This window comes from Bubalus kerabau, chromosome X (genome assembly GCF_029407905.1).
Source record: "Bubalus kerabau isolate K-KA32 ecotype Philippines breed swamp buffalo chromosome X, PCC_UOA_SB_1v2, whole genome shotgun sequence".
NCBI classification, from domain to species: Eukaryota; Metazoa; Chordata; class Mammalia; order Artiodactyla; family Bovidae; genus Bubalus; species Bubalus kerabau.
This window is the reverse complement of record NC_073647.1, coordinates 80,442,779-80,469,772: the sequence shown is the minus strand read 5'-3', so window position 1 is coordinate 80,469,772 and position 26,994 is coordinate 80,442,779. Positions and strand designations below refer to the sequence as shown.

At 36.0% G+C, this 26,994-nt stretch overlaps 1 protein-coding gene across 3 annotated transcripts in view; it reads right to left on the bottom strand.

Annotated features, from left to right (window-relative positions):
* Positions 1-26,994, bottom strand: part of CHM (CHM Rab escort protein) — a 239,441-nt gene that overhangs the window by 8,771 nt on the left and 203,676 nt on the right. For 2 of the 3 annotated variants that reach the window (XM_055564939.1, XM_055564940.1), the window contains exons 13-14: positions 11,737-11,835; positions 6,032-6,192 (exon numbers count right to left, since the gene is read on the bottom strand). In XM_055564939.1, coding sequence (XP_055420914.1) covers positions 6,032-6,192; positions 11,737-11,835 — 260 coding nt within the window. The remainder of the gene's footprint in view (positions 1-6,031; positions 6,193-11,736; positions 11,836-26,994) is intronic. The other variant, XM_055564941.1, reaches the window with a different exon arrangement.

The window sequence follows — 26,994 nt, the reverse complement described above, 5'->3', positions numbered from 1 at the left end:
TATCAGGAAGTTCACGGCTCACATATTGCTGAATTCTGGCCTGTAGAATTTTGAGCATTACTTTACTAGTGTGTGAGATGAGTGCAATTGTGCGGTAGTTTGAGCATTCTTTGGAATGGCCTTTCTTTGGGATTGGAATGAAAACTGACCTTTTCCAGGCCTGTGGCCACTGCTGAGTTTTCCAAATTTGCTGGCATATTGAGTGAAGCACTTTCACAGCATCATCTTTCAGGATTTGAAATAGCTCAACTGGAATTCCATCACCTCCACTAGCTTTGTTCACAGTGATGCTTTCTAAGGCTCACTTGACTTCACATTCCAGGATATCTGGCTCCAGGTCAGTGATCACACCATCGTGATTATCTGGGTCATGAAGATCTTTTTTTACAGTTCTTCTGTGTATTCTTGCCATCTGTTCTTAATATCTTCTGCTTGTGTTAGGTCCATACCATTCCTGTCCTTTATTGAGCCCATCTTTGCATAAAATGTTCCCTTGGTATCTCTAATTTTCTTGAAGAGATCTCTAGTCTTTCCCATTCTGTTGTTTTCCTCTATTTCTTTGCATTGATCGCTGAGGAAGGCTTTCTTATCTCTTCTTGCTATTCTTTGGAACTCTGCATTCAGATGCTTATATCTTTCCTTTTCTCCTTTGCTTTTCACTTCTCTTCTTTTCACAGCTATTTGTAAGGCCTCCCCACACAGCCATTTTGTTTATTTCTTTTCCATGGGGATGGTCTTGATCCCTGTCTCCTGTACAATGTCACGAACCTCATTCCAGAGTTCATCAGGCACTCTATCTATCAGATCTAGGCCCTTAAATCTATTTCTCACTTCCACTGTATAATCATAAGGGATTTGATTTCAGTCATACCTGAATGGTCTAGTGGTTTTCCCTACTTTCTTCAATTTCAGTCTGAATTTGTCAATAAGGAGTTCATGATCTGAGCCACAGTCAGCTCCTGGTCTTGTTTTTGCTGACTGTATAGAGCTTCTCCATCTTTGGCTGCAAAGAATATAATCAATCTGATTTCGTTGTTGACCATCTGGTGATGTCCATGTATAGAGTCTTCTCTTCATGTATGGATGTGAGAATTGGGACTATAAAGAAAGCTAAGTGCCAAAGAATTGATGCTTTTGAACTGTGGTGTTGGAAAAGATTCTTGAGAGTTTCTTGGACTGCAAGGAGATCCAACCAGTCCATACTAAAGGAAATCAGTGTTGAATATCCACTTGAAGGACTGATGCTGAAGAAGCTCCAATACTTTGGTCACCTGATACGAAGAACTGACTCACTGGAAAAGATCCTGGTGCTGGGAAAGATTGAAGGCGGGAGGAGAAGGGGATGACAGAGGATGAGATGGTTGTATGGCATCACCGACTCAGTGGACATGAGTTTGAGTAAACTCCGGGAGTTGGTAATGGACAGGGAGGCCTGGAGTGTTGCAGTCCATGGGGTCAGAAAGAGTCGGACACAATAGAGTGACTGAACTGACTTCTTAAACTATGATGTTTACAGCCTAGGCTGGTGCAAATGCTATAATGTATGGAATGTTTCAATTTGATTGTCTTCCATTTGGATGAAAAATTGCTACTCATCTTTTATATCCTTCTGTGTAAGGTTCTCTGACTCCTAGATAGAACTTGTGGCTCCTTTATTTTACCTTTGTACTTTCAATATCATTCTTTTTTTTTTTTTAATCTATTCTTTTGTTTATTTGTTTACGGCCTCACCATGCAGCGTGTGGGATCTTCAATCTCTGGTTCTCCAACCAGGGATTGAACCTGCACTCCCTGTATTGGAAATGCAGTCTTAACCACTGGACCATCAGAGAAGTCCCGATATCATTCTTTTATTGCATATACCACACTGCAATGTCATTTGTTTATATGTTTTTCTCCTTTCAGTTCAGTTCAGTTCAGTTCAGTCGCTCAGTCGTGTCCGACTCCTTGTGACCCCGTGAACTGCAGCACGCCAGACCTCCCTGTCCATCACCAACTCCCAGAGTTCACCCAAACTCATGTCCATTGAGTCGTTGATGCCATCTAGCCATCTCATCCTCTGTCGTCCCTTTCTCCTCCTGCCCCCAATCCCTCCCAGCATCAGAGTCTTTTCCAATGAGTCAACTCTTCACATGAGGTGGCCAAAGTATTTTCTCCTTTACCACATAGTGATTCACCCAGGAATGATGACTAGGTTTTAATTAACTCTGAATCCGTAGTGCCAGGCATGGAATAAAATCTCTCTCTCTCTCTCTATATATATATATGATGTATACATATGTATGTACATATATGTAATGTATGTTGTAATATTTATATCCAACATCTCTACAATACAGTTTACATACACACACACACACACACACACGTAGCTATACATGTAAGGATATATATAAATGTAAGAATTTTATAAATTGTATATTGTGCAAATATTGAATATAAATACTATAATCATTATTTTCTTTTACTTCTACTCCAGTTCCTTTGTATCTTACACCTTGTCTCTCTTTTGCCACCTCTCTATAGGATAGATTCCGCTGAACCCCAATTTCCGTGGCTGGATCCCACTCAATCTGTTTCTGTATATTCCTGTCATGAACAACATGTGTCCTAAGACTGCCAACCAACTGCAGGTTTTGCTGTCCTGCCCTTATTTGTACACTACCTGATGTGGAAATCCCCCTTTAACCCATCTGCCACTGGCCCCTGTTGTTGCCAATTTCCCACGGCCAGACTCCGGCCTTTCCCAAGTTTCTCCTCTCTTTCCAACTGCTGGAACATTTTAGCGCCATCACTTTCTGGAAGGTCTTCTGGAAGCTTCTTGGTGTGTTTCATTTCATTTGCCAACTAAGCCACAATTCTGAGAGTTATACAAAGAGGTTGGTTCAGAGTACTTAATTGTCAACTGTTAATCTTCCTCGTCCTTTTAAAGCCAGAAGTAAGCTTAAAGGGTAAAGGTTTTCATGTAGTTAAAATAATTTAAAAGGGCTAATTATATTGTGACTTAGTTTCCTTGTACTGGGAAGTATAGAGAAAAAAAGCTGAGTAGTTTAGATATTCCTAATGTTTACTTAACATTGTGTGTGTTAGTCACTCAGTCATGTCCAACTCTTTGTGACCCTGTGGACTGTAGCCCACCAGGCTTCTATGTCTATGGGATTTTCCAGGTAAGAATACTGGAGTGGATTGCCATTCCCTTCTCCAGAAGATCTTCCCAACCCAGGGATCAAACCTTGGTCTCTGCATTGTAGGCAGATTCTTTACCATTTGAGCTACAAGGAAGTCTAAAAACAAATATTTTGTCAGTCTAGCAGTTTAATGTATTTAGGATGCATCTACATTAACAAGATGAAAGCACTGTACACTACATGTGTGTACAAGCAGTGGGGTCCAACAGACCTGAGGTTAAATCTTGGGTCAAAATTTACCAGCTATGTGATCTTTGGCCAAGTTATTTAGCCTCTTTGGGCTTTAATTTCCTCATCTTTAAAATGGGGATGCAACAGATACTTACCTCATAGAGTTGTTGTGAGGACTAAATAAGATAATATATATAAAATGCTTAAGACAGTGCTTGGCATATAGAAAATGCACAGTAAATGGAAGCTTCAGGAAATATGACAGCTAAAATTGCCCTCTCCCTCAATAGCTGAGAAAGTAAATGCTACTGCACTATGTGAGCAACTTGACAGTTCTTACAACCAAGAAAGCTCATCTTCAACTTACAAATTATGCACCAAAAGTCATAAGCAATTTGCTGATCTCTCCATACAAACAATATTTTAATGGTGGTTATACTGCCAGTCCAGCATCAGCCAATTTAACACATTTCACACCTGAAGTATAATACAGAGTACAGCACTATTTAACTATTCTTGTTCCCAAGGCAGTGGCAGCTCCAAGGCAATGGGGACACCTGAAAGAGGAGTGAGCTATCACTGCCTTGGGAGTATAGACCAGCAGGGACTACAGACCAGTCTGTTTATCAGTATGCATGGGTAAATGAAACATTCCTTATATAAGAAAAGAAGTATCTATGTGAGGTTCAGAAAAAACATAGAACACAGACCACAAAACTAGCAAGTCACAGAAAGAATTACATAATCGAGAATGTCTTGGTATGCTCCTGCATACAACTTTAACTTGTGAGTATTAAACACATATTACTTCCTATTTTTAATGTCTTCAAATCATAGCTTCAAATAAACATAAGGGAGACAGGTCTACGTTATTCAACATCTATACATTTACAAATAAGAACAGTAGATGCAAACTTGACAAATAGTAAAATAAAGCATTTTACTTAAAAAAAAAAAAAAAAAAAGGAAAATGGAAATCTCCAAGTGCTTATGTTCCTACATGGGCAAAACTTAGGTGATATTCTGATATTTATAGACAATTTGGAAGGCAGAAGCCATCAATTAGCATTTGGGATGAACACAGTATAATATACTAGAATTAGAACACAGTTTATCTGAATAAACTGGCTATTTTTTAAAGTTATTATTGATGCCCTTTAACATAGGCATTATAATATTTCTCCTAAAACTTATTTGAGGTTAAAAGCTATATAACAGATATAAGCCTACTTATAATTCATAGCATATAATAATTAGCACCCAAACTAGCATTATTGTTTTTTTCTGTGGTAACATTGTACTCAAGTCTATCTTCTTGGGAAGCAAAGTAATTCATGATAAAATTATCGCTTAATTATAATCTTCTAGCTTACATCTTAGATCACACTAGCACTTGTATACTAAGTCCTTATTTAAGGCTTTTTATTTTGGTTAAAAACATTAAAGTTCACTGATAAATAAAGTTATCTGGCTGATAACTTGTTGGTAATTTCTGCTTGGGAAAAAAATGGAACATCAAAGCAAAAATGACCGGGCCATTTTAAGCCATAAATGTAGATATTGAACTATTCTGGGTTCCTATTAAACTAACAGAACAAAAAATTGGATGAGAGATGTGACTTCCTGTTTTTGTTCCTTATCATTGACTAAATATGATTATCCTGGATTACCATTAGATTCTGAGGATTAAAAACAAAGAATCTGGCAAAAAACCGTAAATGTATGGGTCATGGCCTTGCTGCTATGCTGAAAAATTAGATTAAAGGCTCAAAGAAGCCATTTGTGCCTATAAGATCCTTGCCACTAGTGGGAATGAAATTTCCACCTGTAGTCTTAGAAAAATGTTAAATTATCCATTTATTGATTCAATAGATAGATGCACTAACTATACTGGTAAAAAGGTTAGACTTATGCCTCAAAAACAGTATTTTCTGCTCTTCTCTTTCGGTCAAGTGCAGAAAAGTATATTTGTACATGCATATGAATATTCAGCTTAGTAGAGTCATAATTCACTTTTGGCATTTTGTGTCACCTACCTTGTACCTTTATAGCCCTGCCCAGGAGTGCTGTCACAAATTCAACCTTGATTTAACATACTCCTCAGCAGTTATTATAGTAGCTTTTGGACACCAGCTTGTGTCAAAACATTAAAGGAATCATGTTTACTGTGAAAAACTATGTTCTTTTCCATGATAAGAATGTGCCTTAAAAATGCCATTTAAAAAATACATTTTGTGTGCCTTACCAGTTGCACACCTTTTGAAATGACTCAAGTTTAAAGAGGAAAAAAGTTCATGTATTTCAAAATACACTGATAGACCACAATTTAAATTAGAAGCAATGTCTCTTTAGAATATTGGCATTATAAATTCATTTTCTGGATATGTATTTCTAAGATCTTCTATCCTTATTCCCAAAATGGAACTCATAAATATTCTCTTGTATTTCATCATTATATTCAAGACCAGGACGATATTTGATACTACATTTAAAATATATTTAATGTGGCTTTGTTGTTCAGAGAAAATGTTTAGGAGCAAATTACAGAGATGGTATTAAATGATAAAGATGCTTTTTTAGTCTTTTTTCCCACCTCTTAGAGGAAAAAACAATTCACTTTCCCTACCACACCAACTTCTTAATCTAAAACTGAGAAAGACCAACAGCCTTACCTGTTTGACTGCATTATCATTTCCTAAAGCACAGTCTGGGCCAGAGCAGACATAAACGTTTGATGGTAAATCATTATAAGAGTTCCTGTTGACATCTGAAGAATCTCTCATATTGAAGTAAAGACCCCATAGAAGTCTTGGCTTTTCAATTTCTTCATTTTCTAAATGTAAACATAAATTTTATGTATATCTAAAGTACAGCATACCTCTCAATTACTATAATATGTAGCCAATTACTAACAAAGCTGTAACTATACATTATAGTAAATCAGAGCTTTGTATTTCAACAAAAGTATATCTGCATATGAACACTCTAATACGTATATTTGATATTTCAAGCGATGATGGCTTTTCAACCTAAGACAAGTTAGATTTAAAAATTATTTTGATTATCAGTAAGTTACTTAGATTTAAATCCAATCACATTTCCTTAGACTTTTCTTATTTCTCATCACCAGTATCAAAGTGCTTATGATCATATTCAACTTTAAATTATGCCAGTGAAGTAAAAAGTTAACATAAACTGATTTTCTTATGTTTCACATGGATAAACCAACTTAAAATATTATAAAGTCAATACTATACCTAGGACTATGAGAAGGCCAGAAGAGAAAAATCTATAGACAGGGAGTAGGGAAATTCCCTGAAAGTCCAGTGGTTAAGACTTGGTGCTTTCACTGCTATGGCCCAGGTTCAATCCCCAGTTGGGGAACTAAGATCCAATAAGCGTATGACACTTAGCTAATAAAGAAAAGATATGAAGTAGATTACAGTTACCTTCAGTTGGGGAGGAACTGAGGGAAAATTCTCTGGAATTTTCATGTTCCCTAATACAGAGCGTAGTATACAACAGATGTTCAATGAGTAATTCTTGAACTAATTTTAATTCTGTTTTCAGGTAGTATGATATGCTATAAAAAGTTATTAATTTCAATAACTAAAGCCTATTCCTTGCTTTCAAACTGTGAAATGATGCTTCCAAACTGTGGTGCTGGAGAAGACTCTTGAGAGTTCATGGACAGCAAGGAGATCAAACCAGTCAATCTTAAAGGAAATCAACCCTGAATACTCTTTGGAAGGACTGATGCTGAAGGTGAAGCTCCCATACTTTGGGCACCTGATGTGAACAAATGACTAATTGGAAAAGACCTTGATGCCATCCAAGACTGAGGGCAGAAGGAGAAGAGGGGACAGAAGATTAGATGGCTGGATGGCATCACTGACTCAATGGACATGAACTTGGGCATACTCCAGGAGATGGTAAGGGATAGGGAAGCCTGGCGTGCTGCAGTCTATGCGGTTGCGAAAAGTCATATGACTTGGTAACAGAACAGCAACATTCCTTGCTATCTTAATAATTATTTTTATGCTCCTCCTCTTTGGAAATGTTATAATTACATTTTCTTTGGTTGAAAACAGAAAACCTTACTGTTAATATATTTATTGACTACAGTGTTTTCTTAGCCTGAATTTGAAGAAAAACTCAAATTTTGTATAACGGTAATAATGGATGTACATGACAATTACCCAAGACCATGAGGAACTATGGGAATCATAAAGAAAATTCTAAAGGTATAATTATCTAGTTAATTAAATCTTATTTGTTAATTTATAATCAGTGTAGAAAAGTTAGCTAATTGTAGTATTCAGTTAAAAAGAATGTCCCATCCCCCAATTCAGGACAAACAGCCATTTATTATACTTAACTCAAAATATCTCCACTATAAGGATACCAAATATGTTCTTTTCCTTGTTCATCCTGAATAATCCATAATTATTAATGTGATAGGACACAGAAACTCTGGATGAAGTGATTCTTTAAGACGTCTCTTTCTAATGCCAAGATCTATGAGTCTTAAGGTATCACCAGCTTTGTGTAAGCACACAATAGATGGCAAAGACTACTTACTAACAAAATTAAGGAACATAAGATACTCATATTTCACAGCAAAAACCATATGGCTCTTAGTAAGTTTATTAGTGAATTTAGTTTCGTTAAATGTTACAGGAAGATAATTAAGCATAGTGCCTATCACTTGTGAAACCAGACTCTAGGAGCATTGCAGAAAAGTGGGCTAAGATCTGGAAGTCCCTTAATATTGCTCATTCCATTTCTAAGCATATACTAAAAGAGCTTATCTTATATTTTATGAAAGTTCCAGCTCAGAGGAGGGCCTTCACTCAATACAAGTTAGGGAAAATGAATAATCCAATCAATTTAGGAAAGCAACTTCATAGAGGTTGAAGCTTTGAAAGGAAACCACTAAGATGAAAAGTTAACATAGGCTGAAGATAAATGGTCTAGATACAAGGGAGATATTGTGCTTTGACCTTAAAAGCCTGAAAGAAACATAATTGCTTCATCTTTCTTTGAGGCCAGATTGAAGGCAGAGAGCTGGAAAAATAACATGCAATTGTGCAGTGCACAACTGTCAAAAAATATTAAAGCTGCCAAGGTTTGGATAGGAATACATCACTTGGCCAGAAATAGAATTGGTTTTCTGTAAAAGCTCATTTCAATTAGATTGTGCAAAGACTAAACAAGGAATAGGTAATTTAGAATAAAATCTTGCACAAATTAAACTGAGGCAAGTACAGAACAAAGTAGCCCAAAGAAAATCAACAGTGGGACACCAAATAAAAGCAACAAATAGTCTACAGTTGCTTGTCATGTTTAGGGAGAGAGTGAACTACTTTAGCAACATGGCTAACATGAGACCAAGAGAGTAGGAAACTACTATAGATACCACCTAGACTGAACACAGTAAATACAAAAAGGAATTAAGATAAGGCATTTGACTTCTCAGTCCAGCAATTCTGAATACCCTCATCTGCCACCTTTTTCAAAATGACATCTATAAGGGGAATTCCTGTTTTTAGGCAGTGCTGCTTTTTGAGATAGGAACTGACGAGATGGAATGAGGTAACACTCCACATGTTGTGCCCAATGGAGGGAAAAAGAGAAAGAAGATGGTACAAGTCATGATACTACATGGCACACATTTGAAGATACTGTACTAATGAAATTTCTGCTTCAGTTTGTATGGAAAAATCTTAATTTCCTGAGTAAAATAAGTAATACTTAGGAAAATTCTACCAGTGCTTAGAAGGATATTATGGAATCTAGGGACTTCCCAGGTGGTACTAGTGGTAAAGAATCTGCCTGCCAATGCAGGAGATGCAGAAGATATGGGTTTGATGCGTGGGTTGGGAAGATCCTCTGGAGAAGGAAATGCCAACCCAGTACAGTATTCTTTCCTGGAAGATTCCATGGACAGAGAAGCCAGGCGGGCTATAGTCCATTTGGTTGCAAAGAGTCAGACATGACTGAGTGACTGAGCATGCATACATGCATGGATTATTGAAGAATTATTGCACCTATGAATGGTGAGCAATCACCTCATTTTCTCACCCATAGAATCAGGTTTATTAAGCATAAAACATCTGCAATGTCCTTGCACTGTGAAGCAGGGAAGAATTTAGAGATCTCTGATGTTCTTAAAAGGGCCTGGGAAGTAGGGCTCTTGGAAGTATTAGTACACATGCTTCTTTAAGGCATAGCATATGATAAGAGCTCCAGCTGATACCTTAAACATGAACAAGGAAGGAGAGACAACAGAAGGCAAGGACATTGAATTTCTCAGATACAAAGGAAAAGTAGTACTGTGTTTGAGAAGAGAACATTACATTTTACAATAAATAAACTTCATTAAAGTGACTAGGCTGACTTTCACGGAAGCTTATGAAACACAAGCACTACACAGAACATAGAACTCGAATAAAAAGAAAATAAGCTTAAATAATGTTATTCTTCTGGCATGCACTTTAAGACAAAATATTTATAAAGCTCTAAAGCATAAGGTTTCATATCATTGTGAAATATAAAGATAATTAAAACACTAACAGTACAAGCCACCAGTCCATGAAAACAGGGGCTTTTGCTATAGAGAAGAATGTGCTTTAATGTATTAAAAGTTCATATTGTTCATAAAGTTCCTTCTTCCTCATTTAGGCAGGAAAATGAATTGAGTTCTCTTCTCCAGGTGACTTTGCCTCTTTGACCTGCCATGGCCCAGTGCTCACTTTATCTGGTGATTCATTTTCAATAACTCCAACAGTATTTGTTCTGACATTTTAATTAAAATATGACCACTACCTCATCCTGATGATAAAAAGGCCTATGTGTCAGTGAAAACTAGCTTTTCAGTGCCTCAGTGCACCTGACGACCCCTCTGAGCACATAGTTCTTACTGAAGAATTTCACTCATGTTCTGAACCATACATCATTTCAAAATGGGATCATATTAACCATTAAGATTAATGCTTAAAAATCTAAAATGGCTAGAAGTTGCTAAGGAATGAACATATAATTTCCCCATTTTGACTTTTAAAAAAGAAAACTATATGCATTTAAAAAGTGAAGAGCAATGAGACAAGACTCAAATTTAGTGTATTATTTGAGACCACCACACAATGAAATTACAAAAAAATTATGAAAAACTTCAGAAAAAAGAAGGAATTCAGAGTTTTTATAAGCAAGGTAATTAAAGCCAAAGATAAAACTGATTTCATATTACAGTTAAGAATATTGTTGTGTACCATAACTCTGCAATCAAATTTTTAACAATAATACTAATAATTATATGAGATTTTTTAATTAAAGTAAATATGGAACAAATTAAATTCTAAACTAAAGTGAAATAAATTTTCAGGTTGCAGGATTTGATTCAGGCAGTTCAAAATGAAATTAATTATACAGATACTAGCTCCTCAGAAAGGATCAGTTTGTTTTCCTCTGTAAATGCCCCTTTATGCACTGTCTCTGCAAAGAAAACAAGCAAGACACACAGGAGATGAACTAAAAGGAAACACAATAAGTAGGGAGTAAATAAATTGTTGCCTGAACAAACATAGCATTCGAAGAAAATGAAGACATATGAATCAATGAGGAAACTGTCCAGAATTCAATTGGACATGATAATCCTATAATGAAAATCACCATCACTTCATATAAATGAATAAGATCGATTAGGCTACGTTTTGATCAATTATACACAAGATTCACTAAAATTTGCTCCATTCATATCTATAAGAACTACCCTATGATGTGGGGAGAAAAGTTACAAAATTTATGGCTGGAAAGCATTTTTCCACCATGAATAAGTAGCAAAGTGATACATATATCTTGAAAACTAAATATCACATCACTAACATACTATGCATTAAAAGACAATTATTGGTCAGGAAGGATTCCTGCATTTGCAAATTAATAGTTTAATCTCTCAGTCGAACCAAGTTTTTTTTTTCCTTAATAAATGAAGAAAACTTGTTCTGATAAAGGAATATATGCTTGTTGTACAACATCTATAAAATAAAGAAAAGTAAAAAAAAATATTACCTATAATTTCACCAAGATTGACAGATTTCCTGACAGTTTTTTTCTATGCAAGTATGTACACATATAAATGTATAGTTTTGCACTTAATATATACACTGTGTGTGAGATGTATATTTTCCTTTATCCTTACAGATACTACCCTATTTTTAGGAAGAGAATGTGGTTAATCATCCTAGGAAAACATGTAAGTACTGGTGCTGAATACAACAGATTTCAGTTCAGGCTACAGAAACCTTTAAGACATCTCTAAGAAGAGTAAAGTGGTCATATTACCTTTATATCATGAATCACTGATTATGGTTCTTACCTATCTCTGTTTCGGTATATGGAGTAAACAATTTCTGCACAACTGGTTCTAAATCTTCTCTTGCTGTTTTAGAAGATGTACAAGTCAAATGAACCAAATCTGTTAAAAAAAAAATATTTTGAGTTCCTGCATATCACAAATTTCACTGTGTACTAATATTCAAGCCACTAAGCTGGTGCCATGGGGGAAGAGAATCAAGTAAGTCATGGCCCCTGCCTTTAAGAAGTTTATAATCTAGTGATGGGGGCATGTGAAAACCAAAGCAATAGGCTATGTGTGTTAACTGTATAGCGAAAATACATGTTAACTAAGAGGGAGCATATTGAGACTCATGAAGTACCAGTGGATGGTTTTGTCAAATCAGTACAGTGAAAAAGCTTAGGAAACCTGTGTTCATAGAAAGAGCTTAAGCTATTCTTAAAACATTCCCAACAAAGGTGGATAAAGGATTGCTAAGCAAAATATTGTATAAAAAAAAAAAAAGACTAAATGTGGACTATCTATTTACTTTTGAGAACACACTTCATATTCCTCAGACTGAAAAGACCATTTATGCAAACTTTACTGATAAGTTAAAAACAAATCATCTATTCATTATAGGGTTCTCTAAGAAAGCTTTTGGGGAATACTGTTAGCTTAGTTTAAATCATACATATACTTAAAGGTCTATAATATGGCGCAAGTCAAAACAGTCTGTAATATTTTCAGGATTTCCAAATCATTTTGTTTTGCATTTACAGATTCATGAGGCCTGGACTTCAAAGAATGTCTGGGTTAGAATATCATGTACAAAAAGGCCCTTCACAGAAGTGAAATACTGCAGTCTAAGGCACTTAGAATTCCTAAAGGCCTACATATTAATACATAGGGTAAAGGCAGGACAAAAGGGTCTATGTACTGAAAGGAAGAACTAAGGGGATCCCTAAATGGGAGTAATTCTTGTGGTTCTGTAAAGGGCTTAGGGCAGAAAAGAATTATGGAAGAAAAAAATACATATTAGAGAAAAGTATAAGAACTGAGACATTCCTGCTCCTAAAACCCCAATAGAGAAGTACATGTGCTTCTTTTCTAAAAGTTTATTTTAGGCTAGTAGACTTTTTTAAACCTCAGGAAGATAGTTCAAAGTTTACAACAGAAATGTAACATCAGAATAGAATTCTCTTTAAATATATCTAAGCATAGAGGGGCTTTAATAACCATGTGAGCTAAAATCAAATTTTGTAGTATTTTTTCCAGGTTTACCAAGTAAAGTGATATTCTAAAGAAGTTTCTGTCTTATGTATGGCCAATAAAATACCCATTCTATTTAAGCAATGTTTTTATATGAATGTAATAACGATTCCCATTGGTTCTGGGATATTGAAGGATATATGGTACTAATTACTTCAAAAGGTAAACAACCTTCACAACAAAATTATTCCTAATGAAAATAATGAAATATTTTATTTCCTAATGAAATAAAAATTTTCAACTGTTATATAACTTTGGTGGGAAGTTTAAAGTCCCTAGATAAATTCTGAATTAAATAGAGTATATAACTATAAAGGTAGAAATCTCTGATGTAACACTCGACAGAAATTGTCCTGTCTCCCATCTCAGTCTTCAAAATACTAATATTCACATCAAAGTTATTAATTTTCCAGTTCTTTCCTATTCAATTAATGTGTACTAGAGGAAATAAAGTATATTTAAAAAAATACCTTAATAGTAAACTACTAGTTCTATAAATCAGGATATATAAAAGAAATATACCAAGTAAATATATCCTTATGTTTCCTAACAATGTAAGAGAGTTCAGTTCATGCAATGATAGCAAAATTTTCTAGTAATAACGTCAGATTAGCATTTTGTGCTTAACAAGTTTTATTACAATTCTTAGAAGAAAAAGACACCCATAACTTTAATGCTAATGTATATACCTTGATTCTGCTTAGATTCTACATTATTAATAATAATCGATTTACAATTTTAAGGTATGAACAACTGTTTTTTCTTCCTGCTTCTTGTTACCTGCTTTTCCTGTTATCTATATTACTTTCTTGTTTAGGTCTCTTTGAATTTACTGTTTCATTTCAAATCAGAGAGGTTGTGTTTTTGTTTCAAAATTGGCTTATTAATCTTCATACATCTCATAAGTCTTTAGTGAGAGCAAGTTTTAGAGTCAGTTTTCCTCTTCTTTGTTAAATATAACTTTCACTTTTTAATGGGTGTTTAACAAATATTTGTGGGTAAAGACAATTTGCTTCCCTGCCATGAGTAGACATTAAGTATTCAGTCTTAAGAAGACATATGTGCGCATACAAATATATGTATGCATACACATGCATAGGAAAACTTTACTAGCTTCTTGTACAAAATGTGGAAAATTATTTGACCGACCAGGGTAGAAGTAAGGAAAGTATTAGTGGATAATCCTTAAATTATTTAAATCTGCCTGAGAAATGCTCACAGACACTTTAAGATACTTATATGAAATTCTCAAAAGAATTGAAAAGATTATCTAGAATTTACTGTACAGCAAACTTTTATATGTCAGACACTACCCTAAGCATGTCTGATGTATTATTTCATTTTACCCATGCAACAGTCAATCACTATTTTCATTTTACAGGTAAGAGTTAACAGTGGAGTTAAGCAGATCTCCCAAAGTCATGCAATTAGTAAAAGGAAGAGCTGAGGCTCAGAGCTGAAATTCAAGCCCACATGGTCTGCCTCTGGAATGCCCACTCTTAGTCACTAAATGATGTTGAGTAATTGTAATAATCTCTTGTAGAAGGTGCTGCAAGTCACTTCGGGTATGTGTATAAAGATACAAGAGGACTTTTCACAAGGTAAAATAACTCCTGTGGTGCTGGAGAAGACTCTCGAGAGTGCTTTGAACTGCAAGGAGATCAAACTAGTCAATCCTAAAATCAACCCTTAACATTCATTGGAAGGACTGATGCTGAAGCTTCAATACTTTGGCTACCTGATACAAAGAGCTGACTCACTGGAAAAGACCCTGATGCTGGGAAAGATTGAAGACAGGAAGAGAAGGGGATGACAGAGGATGAGATGGTTGGATGGCATCACCGACTCAATGGACATGAGTTTGAGTAAACTCCAGGAGATGGTGAAGGACAGGTAAGCCTGGTGTGCTGCAGTCCATGGGGTCGTAAAGAGCTGTACACAACTGAGCGACTGAGCAACAAAAATAATAACTCCAAGCAAGTCATTGTCTAGATACTCAACTTCCTCTACTTCCACTTTACTAAGCAATGCATTTCAAGGAATTTAATTTGTGTTTAATCATTTATCAAAACTGTAATGTATTTATGATAGCTTGATTAATTTTATACAAATAATAATTTGAATTACTGAACCCAGAAGACAGTTTTTTTTTTAATACTGAACTTACTGCCTTAAGAAAATTTTAAAAAATCTATTTCCATTAATTATTTGAAATGAGTGATAGTGGCAATCAAATATTTCTGATACTTAAATTCCATTGTATATATTTAAAGGGGTGATGTTACTGTTTTATTATGCCACATCAACATTTGTACTGTTAGAAACTACATTCTTGGTAATTATTTGAATCTTATGAAAAATTATATAAGCCAACTTCTAAGTGTTTGAGGGGTACATGAGCAAAAAGGCTTCAAGACCTTAAGGGGTTAAAGTAATCACAAAACCATACCCAGAACATGTCATATTTCTATTAAAATTTGAATCTCTATGTAAAATGCTCCTTCCTATTCTGTGACCAATTCTAATTCCTTTCCATCAAACTAACTTGCTGAATAAATGCTAAAAATGATCACAAATTAGATCAGTGGGCCAACTGTTTTCTAAAAGTATTACATTCATTAGTACCAATTCACAAATGGAACTTAAGATTTTGGAAGATGCAATAGAACTGGAAATGTTGCCCACTGGCATCATGTGAGATTATAATTGACTTGAAAATTGGTTTAAATCCTGAATCTACCTTTTATAAACTAAGTTCCTTTTTACTTTTATTGGCCAAGTGGCTCAGTGGTGAAGAATCCACCTGCCATTGCAGGAGACACAAGAGACTTGCGTTTGATCTCTGGGCCGGGAAGATCCTTTGGAGAAGGCAACAACAACCACTCTAGTATTCTTGCCTGGAAAATCCCATGGACAGAGGAGCCTGGCCAGCTACAGTTCATGGGGTCACAAAAGAGTAGGACATGACTGAGCATAGCTCAGCATAGGAATAAAGGCTTAATGGCATAAAAGATGACAAAATGTGTTCTCTGTCACAAATTCCTCTCTTGGCAATATATTTACCTTTGTATTAGAATTAAAGAAACTGCAACATATCCTAATAACACATGAAATTTTTCACAGCAAAGAAAATCACAAGCAAATTGAAAAGACAACCTATGGAATGGGAGAAAATATTTGAAATGATGTCACCAATAAGGGCTTAATTTCCAAACATATGAAAAGCTCAAACAGCTCAATATAAAAACAAACAAACAAACAATCAAAAATGGGCAGACCCAAATAAACATTTCTCCAAAGATATACAAATGGTCAACAGGCACATGAAAAAATTCTCAACGTCACTACTTAGAGAAACTGAGGATCATCTTGATATATAAGCCAAATGTTAATAACCATAAAAGGGAAAATTGACAGTAACACAATAGTGGATGACTTTTTAATGACCCATTTACACCAATGGACAGATCACCCAGACAGAAAACCAATAATGAAACACTGGCTTTAAATGACACATTAGATCAGATGGACTTAATTAATATTCTTACGTCATTTCATACACAAGCAGCAGAGTACACTTCTCAAGTGCACATAGAACTTCTCCAGAATGTATCACACACTAGGCCACAAATCAAGCTGCAGTAATTTAAGAAAACTGAGATTGTATCAGCAATCTTTTCTGACCACAATATTGAGATTAGAAACAAATTACAGGGAAAGATAAACTGTAAAAAACACATACATGTGGAGACTAAACAACCAATGGATCACTGAAGAAATCAAAGAGGAAATAAAAAATACCTAGAGACAAATGACAATGAAAACACAATAATCCAAAACCTATGGGATGCAGCAAAAGCAGTTCTAAGAGTAAAGTTTACAGCAATACAATACAACCTCAGGAAACAAACAAACAAAAAAAACCTCAAACAACCTAACCTTAAACCTAAAGCAACCAGAAAAATCCAAAATTAGTAGAAGGAAAGAAATCATAATGATCAGAGCAGAAATAAATGAAACAGAGACAAAGAAAATAATAGAAAAGATCAATGAAAAGTAAAAGCTGGTTCTTTGAAAATATTAAAAAAAAAATGATGAACCTGTAGCTAGACTCCTCAAGAAAAAAGGGAAAGGGCTGAAATCTATAAAACTAGAAATAAAAATGGAGAAGTTACAAAAGACACCACAGAAATACAAAGGATCATAAGAGACTACTACAAGCAACTTTATGTCAATAAAATGGATAACCTAGAAAAAACTGACAAGTTCTTAGAAAGGTACAATCTTCCAAGACTGAACCAAGAAGAAACAGAAAATAAGAACAGACTAACAACAAGTACTGAAATTGAAACTGTGATTTTAAAACTTCCAACAAATAAAAGTTCAGGACCAGATGGCTTCACAGGTGATTTCTATAAGATATTTAGAGAAAACTTAACTTCTATCCTTCTAAAACTTTCCAAAAATTTTCTGAGGAAGGAAAACTCCCAAGCTCATTCTACAAGGCCACCATCACTCTGATAACAAAATCAGACAAAGATATCAGAAAATTACAGGCCAATATCACTGATGAACACAGACATAAAATTCTCAAAAAATACTACGAGATCAAATCCAACAATATATTAAAAGGATCACACACCATGATGAAGTGGGCTTTATCCCAGGGGTGAAAGGATTCTTCAGTATATGCAAAATTATGTGATACACCACACCAACAAATTGAAGAATAAAAATCATATGATCATCTCAATAGATGCAGAAAAAGTTTCTGACAAAATTCAATACTCATTTATGACAAAGTCTCCATAAAGTTGGCATAGAAGGAACCTACCTCAACATAATAAGCATGATATATGACAAACCTTGGAGAAGGAAATGGCAACCTACTCCAGTATTCTTGCCTGGAGAATCCCAGGGACGGAGGAGCCTGGTGGGCTGCCATCTATGGGGTCACACACAGTCGGACACGACTGAAGCAACTTAGCAGCAGCATCAGCATGACAAACCTACAGGTAACATTATACTCAATGGTGAAAAGATGAAAGCGTTTCCTCTAAGATCAGGAACAAGACAAGGATGTCAACACTCATCAATTTATTCAATGTATTTTTGGAAGTCCTAGCCATAGCAAACAGAGAAGAAAAAGAAATAAAAGAATTCAAATATAAAAAGAAGTAAAAGTGTCACTATTTTCACATGACATAATACTATACATAGAAGACCCTAAAGATGCTACCAGAAAATTATGAGAGCTCCTCAACAAATTTTGTAAAGTTGCAGGATACGAAATTAATACACAGAAATCTCCTGCATTCCTATACACTAACAATAAATGATCAGAAAGAGAAATTAAGAAAACAATCCCATTAATCACTGCAACAAAAATAATAAAATATCTAGGATTAAACCTACCTAAGGAGACAAAAGAAAAGTACTCCAAAAACTATAAGAACCTGATGAAAGAAAAAAAAAAAAATGACACAAACAGATGGAGAGATATACTATGTCCTGGACTGGATAATTAATATTGTGAAAATGACTACCACCACAAGTAATCTACAGATTCAGTGCAATCCCTATCAAACTACCAATGGCATTTTTCACATGTCTACAACAAAAAAATTTAAATTTTGTAAGGAAACACAAATGACTCTGATTAGCTAATGCAATCTTGAGAAAGAAAAATGAAGTGGGAGGAATCCAGCTCCCTGACTTCAGACTACACTGCAAAGTTACAGTCAACAAAACAGTATGGCGCTGTCACAAAAACAGAAATATAGATCAACGGAACAGCATAGAAAGCCCAGAGATAAACTTATGCACCTATGGTCAACGAATCCATGACAAAGAAAACAAGAATAAACAATGGAGAAAAGACAGTCTTTTTAATAAGTAGTGCTGGAAAAACTGAATAGCTACATGTAAAAGAATGAAATAGGAACATTCTCCAACATTATACATAAAAACAAGCTCAAAATGGGTTAAAGACCTAAATGTAATGATACGTACTATATAACTCTTAAAGGAAAACATAGGCACTCTCTGACATAAATTGCAGAAGATCTTTTTTGATTCACCTTTCAGAGTAATGAACATAACACAAAAACAAACAAATGGGACCTAATTAAACTTAAAAGCTTTTGCACAGCAAAGGAAACCAGAAACAAGACAAACAGACAACTATCAGAATGGGAGAAAATATTTCCAAATAAAGCAACTGACGAGGGATTAACCTCCAAAATATACAAACAACTCATGCAGCTAAATAACAAAAGAAACAAACAAAACACCCAATCAAAAATGGATGGAAAAAATAAAATAAAAATTAAAAAAAAATGGATGGAATATATAAACAGACATTTCTCCAAAGAAGGTATATAGATGGCCAAACTGTACATGAAAAGACACTCATTGTCACTAATTATGAGAGAATGCAATTCAAAACTACAATGAGATACCACCCCACACTGGTCAGAATGGCTGTCATCAAAAAAATCTACAAACAGCAAATTCTGGAGAGAATTCTACAGTGTTGGTGGGAATGTACACTGGTATAGCCCCTATGGAGAACAGTATGGAGGTTTGTTAAAAAACTAATATAGAGCTACCATATGATCCAGGAATCCCAAGCCTGGGCATGTACCCAGAGAAAACAGTAATTCAAAAAGATACATGCATCACAATGTACACTACAGCACTACTTACAATAGCTAGGATATGGAAGCAACCTAAATTGTAATCAGCAGATGAATGGATAAAGAAGCTGTGGTATATATACACAATGGAATATTACTTGGCCACGAAAAAGAATGAAACCATGCCATTTGCAACAACGTGGATGTTCTTGGAGATCATTATTCTAAGTGAAGTATGACAGATAAATACAAATACCATATGACATCACTTAATAGAGGAATCTAAATAATGACAAAAAAACCTCATTTACAAAACAGAAACAGACTCACAAAAATGGAAAACAAACTTAAACAAACCAAAGGGGAAAGGTGGGGGAGGGATGAATTAGGAGCTTAGAATTAACAGATACACACTACGAATTATAAGACAGATAAACGACAAGGTCTTCCTGTATAGCACAGTTAACCATATTTAATAGTTTGCAATAACCTATAATGGAAAAAAAATTCTGACAAATGTGCATATATGTGTTTATGTGTGTGTGTGTATATACAAACATCTAAAACTAAATCATTTTGTTGTACCCCAGAAATGCTGCTGCTGCTAAGTCGCTTCAGTTGTGTCAGACTCTGTGCGACTCCATAGATGGCAGCCTATGAGGCTCCCCCATCCCTGGGATTCTCCAGGCAAGAACACTGGAATGGGTTGACATTTCCATCTCCAATGCATGTAAGTGAAAAGTGAAAGTGAAGACGCTCAGTTGTGTCTGACTCTTAGCGACCCCATGGACTGCAGCCTATCAGGCTCCTCCGCCAACGGGATTTTCCAGGCAAGAGTACTGGAGTGGGTTGCCATTGCCTTCTCCAACCGCAGAAATGAACACATTATAAACCAACTATCTTTTAATCAAAAAAAGAAGCTGCAAAATAAGCTTTAATTGATTTAATTCATAACAGCAATAACTGAAAAACTAGTGAATCAAGTGCCAGTCACAACTAGCACTATTGAAACAAGAGCATCTGAAACTCATAAGTCAGATGTTACTCAACACAAAAGTAGCAATAACAACACAATTTTGGTACTCTAAAATTGGGTTTGCATGTTCATGGATGGGAAGAATCAATATAGTGAAAATGAGTACACTACTCAAAGCAATCTATAGATTCAATGCAATCCCTATCAAGCTACCAACAGTATTTTTCACAAAGCTAGAACAAACAACTTCACAATTTGTATGGAAATACAAAAAACCTCAAATAGCCAAAGCAATCTTGAGAAAGAAGAATGGAACTGGAGGAATCAACCTGCCTGACTTCAGGCTCTACTACAAAGCCACAGTCATCAAGACAATATGGTACTGGCACAAAGACAGAAATATAGATCAATGGAGCAAAATAGAAAGCCCAGAGATAAACTCATGTACCTATGGACACCTTATCTTTGACAAAGGAGGCAAGAATATACAATGGAGAAAAGACAATATCTTTAAAAAGTGGTGCTGGGAAAACTGGTCAACCACCTGTAAAAGAGTGAAACTAGAACACTTTCTAACACCATACACAAAAATAAACTCAAAATGGATTAAAGATCTAAATGTAAGACCAGAAACTATAAAACCCCTAGAGAAGAACATAGGCAAAACACTCTCCAACATACATCACAGCAGGATCCTCTATGACCCACCTCCCAGAATATTGGAAATAAAAGCAAAAATAAACAAATGGGACCTAATTAAAATTAAAAGCTTCTGCACAACAAAGGAAACTATAAGCAAGGTGAAAAGACAGCCTTCAGAATGGGAGAAAATAATAGCAAATGAAGCAACTGACAAACAACTAATCTCAAAAATATAGAAGCAACTCCTGCAGCTCAACTCCAGAAAAATAAACGACCCAATCAAAAAATGGGCCAAAGAACTAAATAGACATTTCTCCAAAGAAGACATACAGATGGCTAACAAACACATGAAAAGATGCTCAACATCACTCATTATCAGAGAAATGCAAATCAAAACCACAATGAGGTACCATTTCACACCAGTCAGAATGGCTGCTATCCAACAGTCTACAAGCAATAAATGCTGGAGAGGGTGTGGAGAAAAGGGAACCCTCTTACACTGTTGGTGGGAATGCAAACTAGTACAGCCACTATGGAGAACAATGTGGAGATTCCTTAAAAAAACTGGAAATAGAACTTCCATAGGACCCAGCAATCCCACTGCTGGGCATACACACTGAGGAAACCAGAATTGAAAGAGACACGTGTACCCCAGTGTTCATCGCAGCACTGTTTATAACAGCCAGGACATGGAAGCAACCTAGATGTCTATCAGCACATGAATGGATAAGAAAGCTGTGGTACATATGCACAATGGAGTATTACTCAGCCATTAAAAAGAATACATTTGAATCAGTTCTAATGAGGTGGATGAAACTGGAGCCTATTATACAGAGTGAAGTAAGCCAGAAAGAAAAACATCAATACGGTATACTAATGCATATATATGGAATTCAGAAAGATGGTGACGATAACCCTGTATGCTAGACAGCAAAAGAAACCCGGATGTATAGAACAGTTTTTTGGGCTTTGTGGGAGAGGGTGAGGGTGGGATGATTTGGGAGAATGGCATTGAAACATGTATAATATCATATGTGAAACGAATCGCCAGTACAGGTTTGATGCATGATACAGGATGCTTGGAGCTGGTACACTGGGATGACCCAGAGGGATGATATGAGGAGGGAGGTGGGAGGGAGGTTCAGGATGGGGAACACATGTACACCTGTGGTGGATTCATGCTAATGTATGGTAAAGCCAATAAAATATTGTAAAGTAAAAAAAAATAATAATAAATTTCATGGTAATATTAAAATATAAAAAAATGAATTTTAATTAAAAAAAACAATAAAATTGGGTTTTGAATACCCATTTCTCACATAAGATACTGCCTTATTACAAGTTGTTGTTTTGAAACACAGGAGAAGTGGGATTTCTACTCAGAATTTGCACATCAATGAAAATGTACACACTTAAAAGTGACAAGTCTAATGTAAAGTTGCAGGGTGACACAGTAGAGGATGGTTATATAGGGCTGGTATTACTTCTCTTTGTATCCACTTGGCCAAGTCAGTTTAATCTCTCTGGCCTCAGCATTTTTATGATTAAATGGAAGGGGTGGAATTAGTTCCATCTACAAGACTTCTTCTAGTTCTAAGGTTTTATGAATCTATCTTCATACTCATCAGCCATGATTCTTTCAATAATGACAGATCTTAAACCAAAAACTGACATTACAAATATAAATGTAAAACCTAAATTTTACATTGAAAATTTGCTTGCTGAAAAAAGAAATTCCTTAAGCTTCTTAGATTATCACACACAGCAGTCATTCACTCTATGCAAGTAGACAAAATTTTTCCAAGTGCATTTATAGAAACTTTATGTATGGGCTAGTCAAGAAGTGCATTTTGCTGTGCAACTTAAGTAGGACTAAATGTACATAGGGACTGATGTGCCTCATACCTTATCTTTCATACAGGCATAAAGGCTAAATGTCATTTATGTAATATAGTCCAATTAAGAATATATGACTGTGTCAATAAGATAGAAAATGTCAGAAATACATTTTCTTTATGATACCAAGTAAGGAACTGAGTTCGATGACACATGGCAGACAATTTGGTTTTTGAATCCAACGATGAAAAACTCCACAGTAACTCCATTTTCTCAATAGAATTTAATGGAAAACAAAACAAAACAAAAAACAAATCCTTTAATATCAACTTAAGATCACTAAGAAAAATCAGTTTCTTTATAAGATTAAATCTGTGCTTCATAATACTACTAACACAAGAGAACAGAAAAAAGACACCAATGATTGTTTTAAATCATTACCTAAACTCATTTTTATGAAATGTATAACAATTGCTTGAAGGGATAATAAAGCAGAAAAGATTATATAAATCATTACAATGTGTGCTCGATGGTATTGAATTCTGTCTTCGCCAAAACCTTATATATTGACCTTCCTCCCACTGCTTCTTTGGAGCAGTGTCTCAGAGCTATCTGAGGTGCTGCCTCCCAGTCTGCAGCCCTCATTTTGTCCCAAAGAAAACTTACCTTGCAACTGTCAAATTGTACATCTTTTTTAGTTGACAGTTATGGTGACTGACAAAGCAATCCAGATTGGACTACCTTCCTTTGCCTTAACTCTACGGGGAACTGGAGATTTGGTGCCAGCAGTGGCCCCTTGTGCCCATTCGCCTCCTTGGTGAGTGCAGACAAATTTGGGTAAGTCTCTCCTGGTTCTCAAATCTCCCATATTGGTTGAGATTCTGAGTTTTATTTGGCGGTGGAGCAGGTTACTTGCCCCTCTCCCAGTTGGAAGGATACTGGGGCAGGGCCCAAGTGAAACTTTTCATCCAGGGTATACCCATTCACGGTCTAGACACTGAGTGGGACTTGGTTGAAAGATACTGAGAAATTCCCACCCAGTCAAAAGATATTGGGTGCGGGCTGGCTGAAAGATGCCAGGGGAATTACTCACCCAGTGGAAAGGTATGGGGGTACTAGGGAGGGGCGGTGGGGGGGCAGCCAAATGAAAAAAAAAAAAAAAAAAAAAAAAAAAAAACAACCAAGGAATTCCTGGAGATCAGATGAAAGATGCTGAGGTCACTCCATTGTAGGGGACTCAATGGTCTTGGCTGAGTGGTTAAGTAAGAAGCTGATCTGACAATTTCCCTCATTCGACTACCTTTATAGACTTTGTTGGAATAAAAGGAGAATATATGAGAGCTTTACTCTGAAGAAAAGGGATGTCTTCTCCCGGCCAGTTTTTGGTTTTCTCAGGTGACTGAGAAATATACGGGAGTGGTGGAGGCCTAGTCCTCATACCATGTGGTGGTCCCATAGGGAAACCTACTCATTAATTAAAATATTGCTTGTCCAGGGGTCACACATAACTGGACATTCAGCGACTTGATCAGCCATGGTGGTTTAGATTGCCAGCGGCAGAATCTGAAACATGTAAAATGGGCTGAAACAACTCTGAGATGACTCCCAGAGGAGTTAAGCTCACAAGCAGCACACTGGCCCACTACACAATTTCACTAGTGATTTTTATCCCAGGCAAACTCAACTTAAATATTCTGATATTTTGAATATAATATTCCCATATTAGCTGGAGCAGTTTGTACCAGATGTCTAGAGTGCTCAAACCAAACCAACAAAACCAAACCAAATCAGAACCTCACCAGCTGGGAATCACACGCCAAATAAAACAAAATGCAAAGAGATACCCAGAAATCAGAAGTCAAGTGGCAAGAATTCCCCAAAAAAGATGGCAAAGTGATACCCAGAAATCAAAAGCCAAATATATTTTGATATTCTGGAAACAGAATATCAAAAATAGAAACAAAGGGGAATCAGAAAGTCAGCCTTTAACACTCCAGCAAGATTCATGTACAATGGGTATGGAGCTCATACTTGCAAGTACCTAGTTCATTGGAGAAATTAAACTAAAGGAGATCTCAACCTAAAATGGCCAGGTTGGGATTCTTTTGATATTCCAAAATTGCTATTTTTGTGTGCACAATTAGAAAACGCCAGCTGTGCTTGCTTTGATTGGTATCTAGAAGCTTCTAAAAGAGGAAACAATAGAGTAACTTCTTTGCAGAAAACCAACAAGAAATTGCTTGAAACTATATCAGAACTGAAAAAGGCTGCTAGCACTGACTCTGCCAGGTTGCAGGTCTAGTGGGACTGGGAAGTAATGTTTTGCATTTATGCCATTTGGCTTTTGATTTCTGGGTATCACTTTGCCATCTTTTTTGGGGCATTATTGCCACTTGACTTCTGATTTCTGGGTATCTCTTTGCATTTTGTTTTATTTGGAGTGTGATCCCCAGTTGGTGAGGTTCTGGTTTGGTTTGGTTTTGTTGGTTTGGTTTGAGCACTCTAGACTCTAGATATCTGGTACAAACTGCTCGAGCTAATATGGGAAGCATTTCCTCTTAAGTTTCCACATCCCAACTGGGAAGTCACTGGAAAAAATTTTAAATGACTGGTCAACATATAGCTATGATCCAATGACAAGAAAAATGGCCTAAAACATTAGATCTTTATTGTTACAGGATAGGAAAATGGACTTAAGTTCACTTATGTCCAGGACTTTCTCCTATAATCAATAGCCTGGCATTAATCAAACTGAGACCTTCACTTCTGCAGAGGGACAATCCCTTCTGGGACAACACTTACTAGTCAATCTGCCCCTGTTATCAGAGCTGGTTTGAGCACTCTCTAATTTAAATTTTAGCTCAAGCTGGAATCAAGATTGCCAGGAGAAAGAAACATCAATAACCTCAGATACCCAAATGACACAACCCTTATGGCAGAAAGTGAAGAGGAACTAAACGGCCTCTTGATGAAAGTAAAAGAGGAGAGTGAAAAACCTGGCTTAAAACTCAACATTCATTAAAAAAAGATCATGGCATCCAGTCTCATCACTTCATGGCATATAGATGAGGAAATAATGGAAACAGTGACAGATTTTATTTTCTTGGGCTCCAAAGTCACTGCAGATGGTAACTGTAGCCATGAAATTAAAAGACGCTTGCTCCTTGGAAGAAAAGCTATGACCAACATAGACAGCATATTAAAAAGCAGAGACACTACTTTACCAACAAAAGTCTGTCTAGTCAAAGCTATGGTTTTTCCAGTAGTCTTGCATGGATGTGACAGTTGGGACTATAAAGAAAGCTGAGTGATGAAGAATTGATGCTTTTGAACTGTGGTGTTGGAAAAGACTCTTGAGAATCCCTTGGACTGCAAGGAGATCTAACAAGTCAATCCTAAAGGAAATCGGTCCTGAATATTCATTGGAAGAACTGATGCTGAAGCTGAAACTCCAATACTTTGGCCACCTGATGCAAAGAACTGACTCATTGGAAAAGACCCTGATGCTGGGAAAGATTGAAGGCAGGAGGAGAAGGGGACAACAGAGGATGAGATGGTTGGATGGCATCACCGACTTGAAGGACATGAATTTGAGCAAGCTTCGGGAGTTGGTGATGGACAGGGATGTCTGGTGTGCTACAGTCCATGGGGTCACAAAGAGTCGGACACAGCTGAGTGACTTAACTGACTGACTGACTAATGAGACCATGACCACAGAAAGAAAAAGACAGTATCGCCATATTAAACTCCAGAGAAAACTGATTAAAATGAAATTTTTTATTTCTTGGAAACTGCAGAACCAGTTCTTTATTGCATATGCAATTAAAAATAGTTAGCTTGTTAAAAAGACCTGCCTAGGGAAAAGCTTGAAGTTAACCCTTGCCATGTCCTTGAAATACACAGCCCAGTTTGCCTGAGACCTTATTCTTGGGCAAA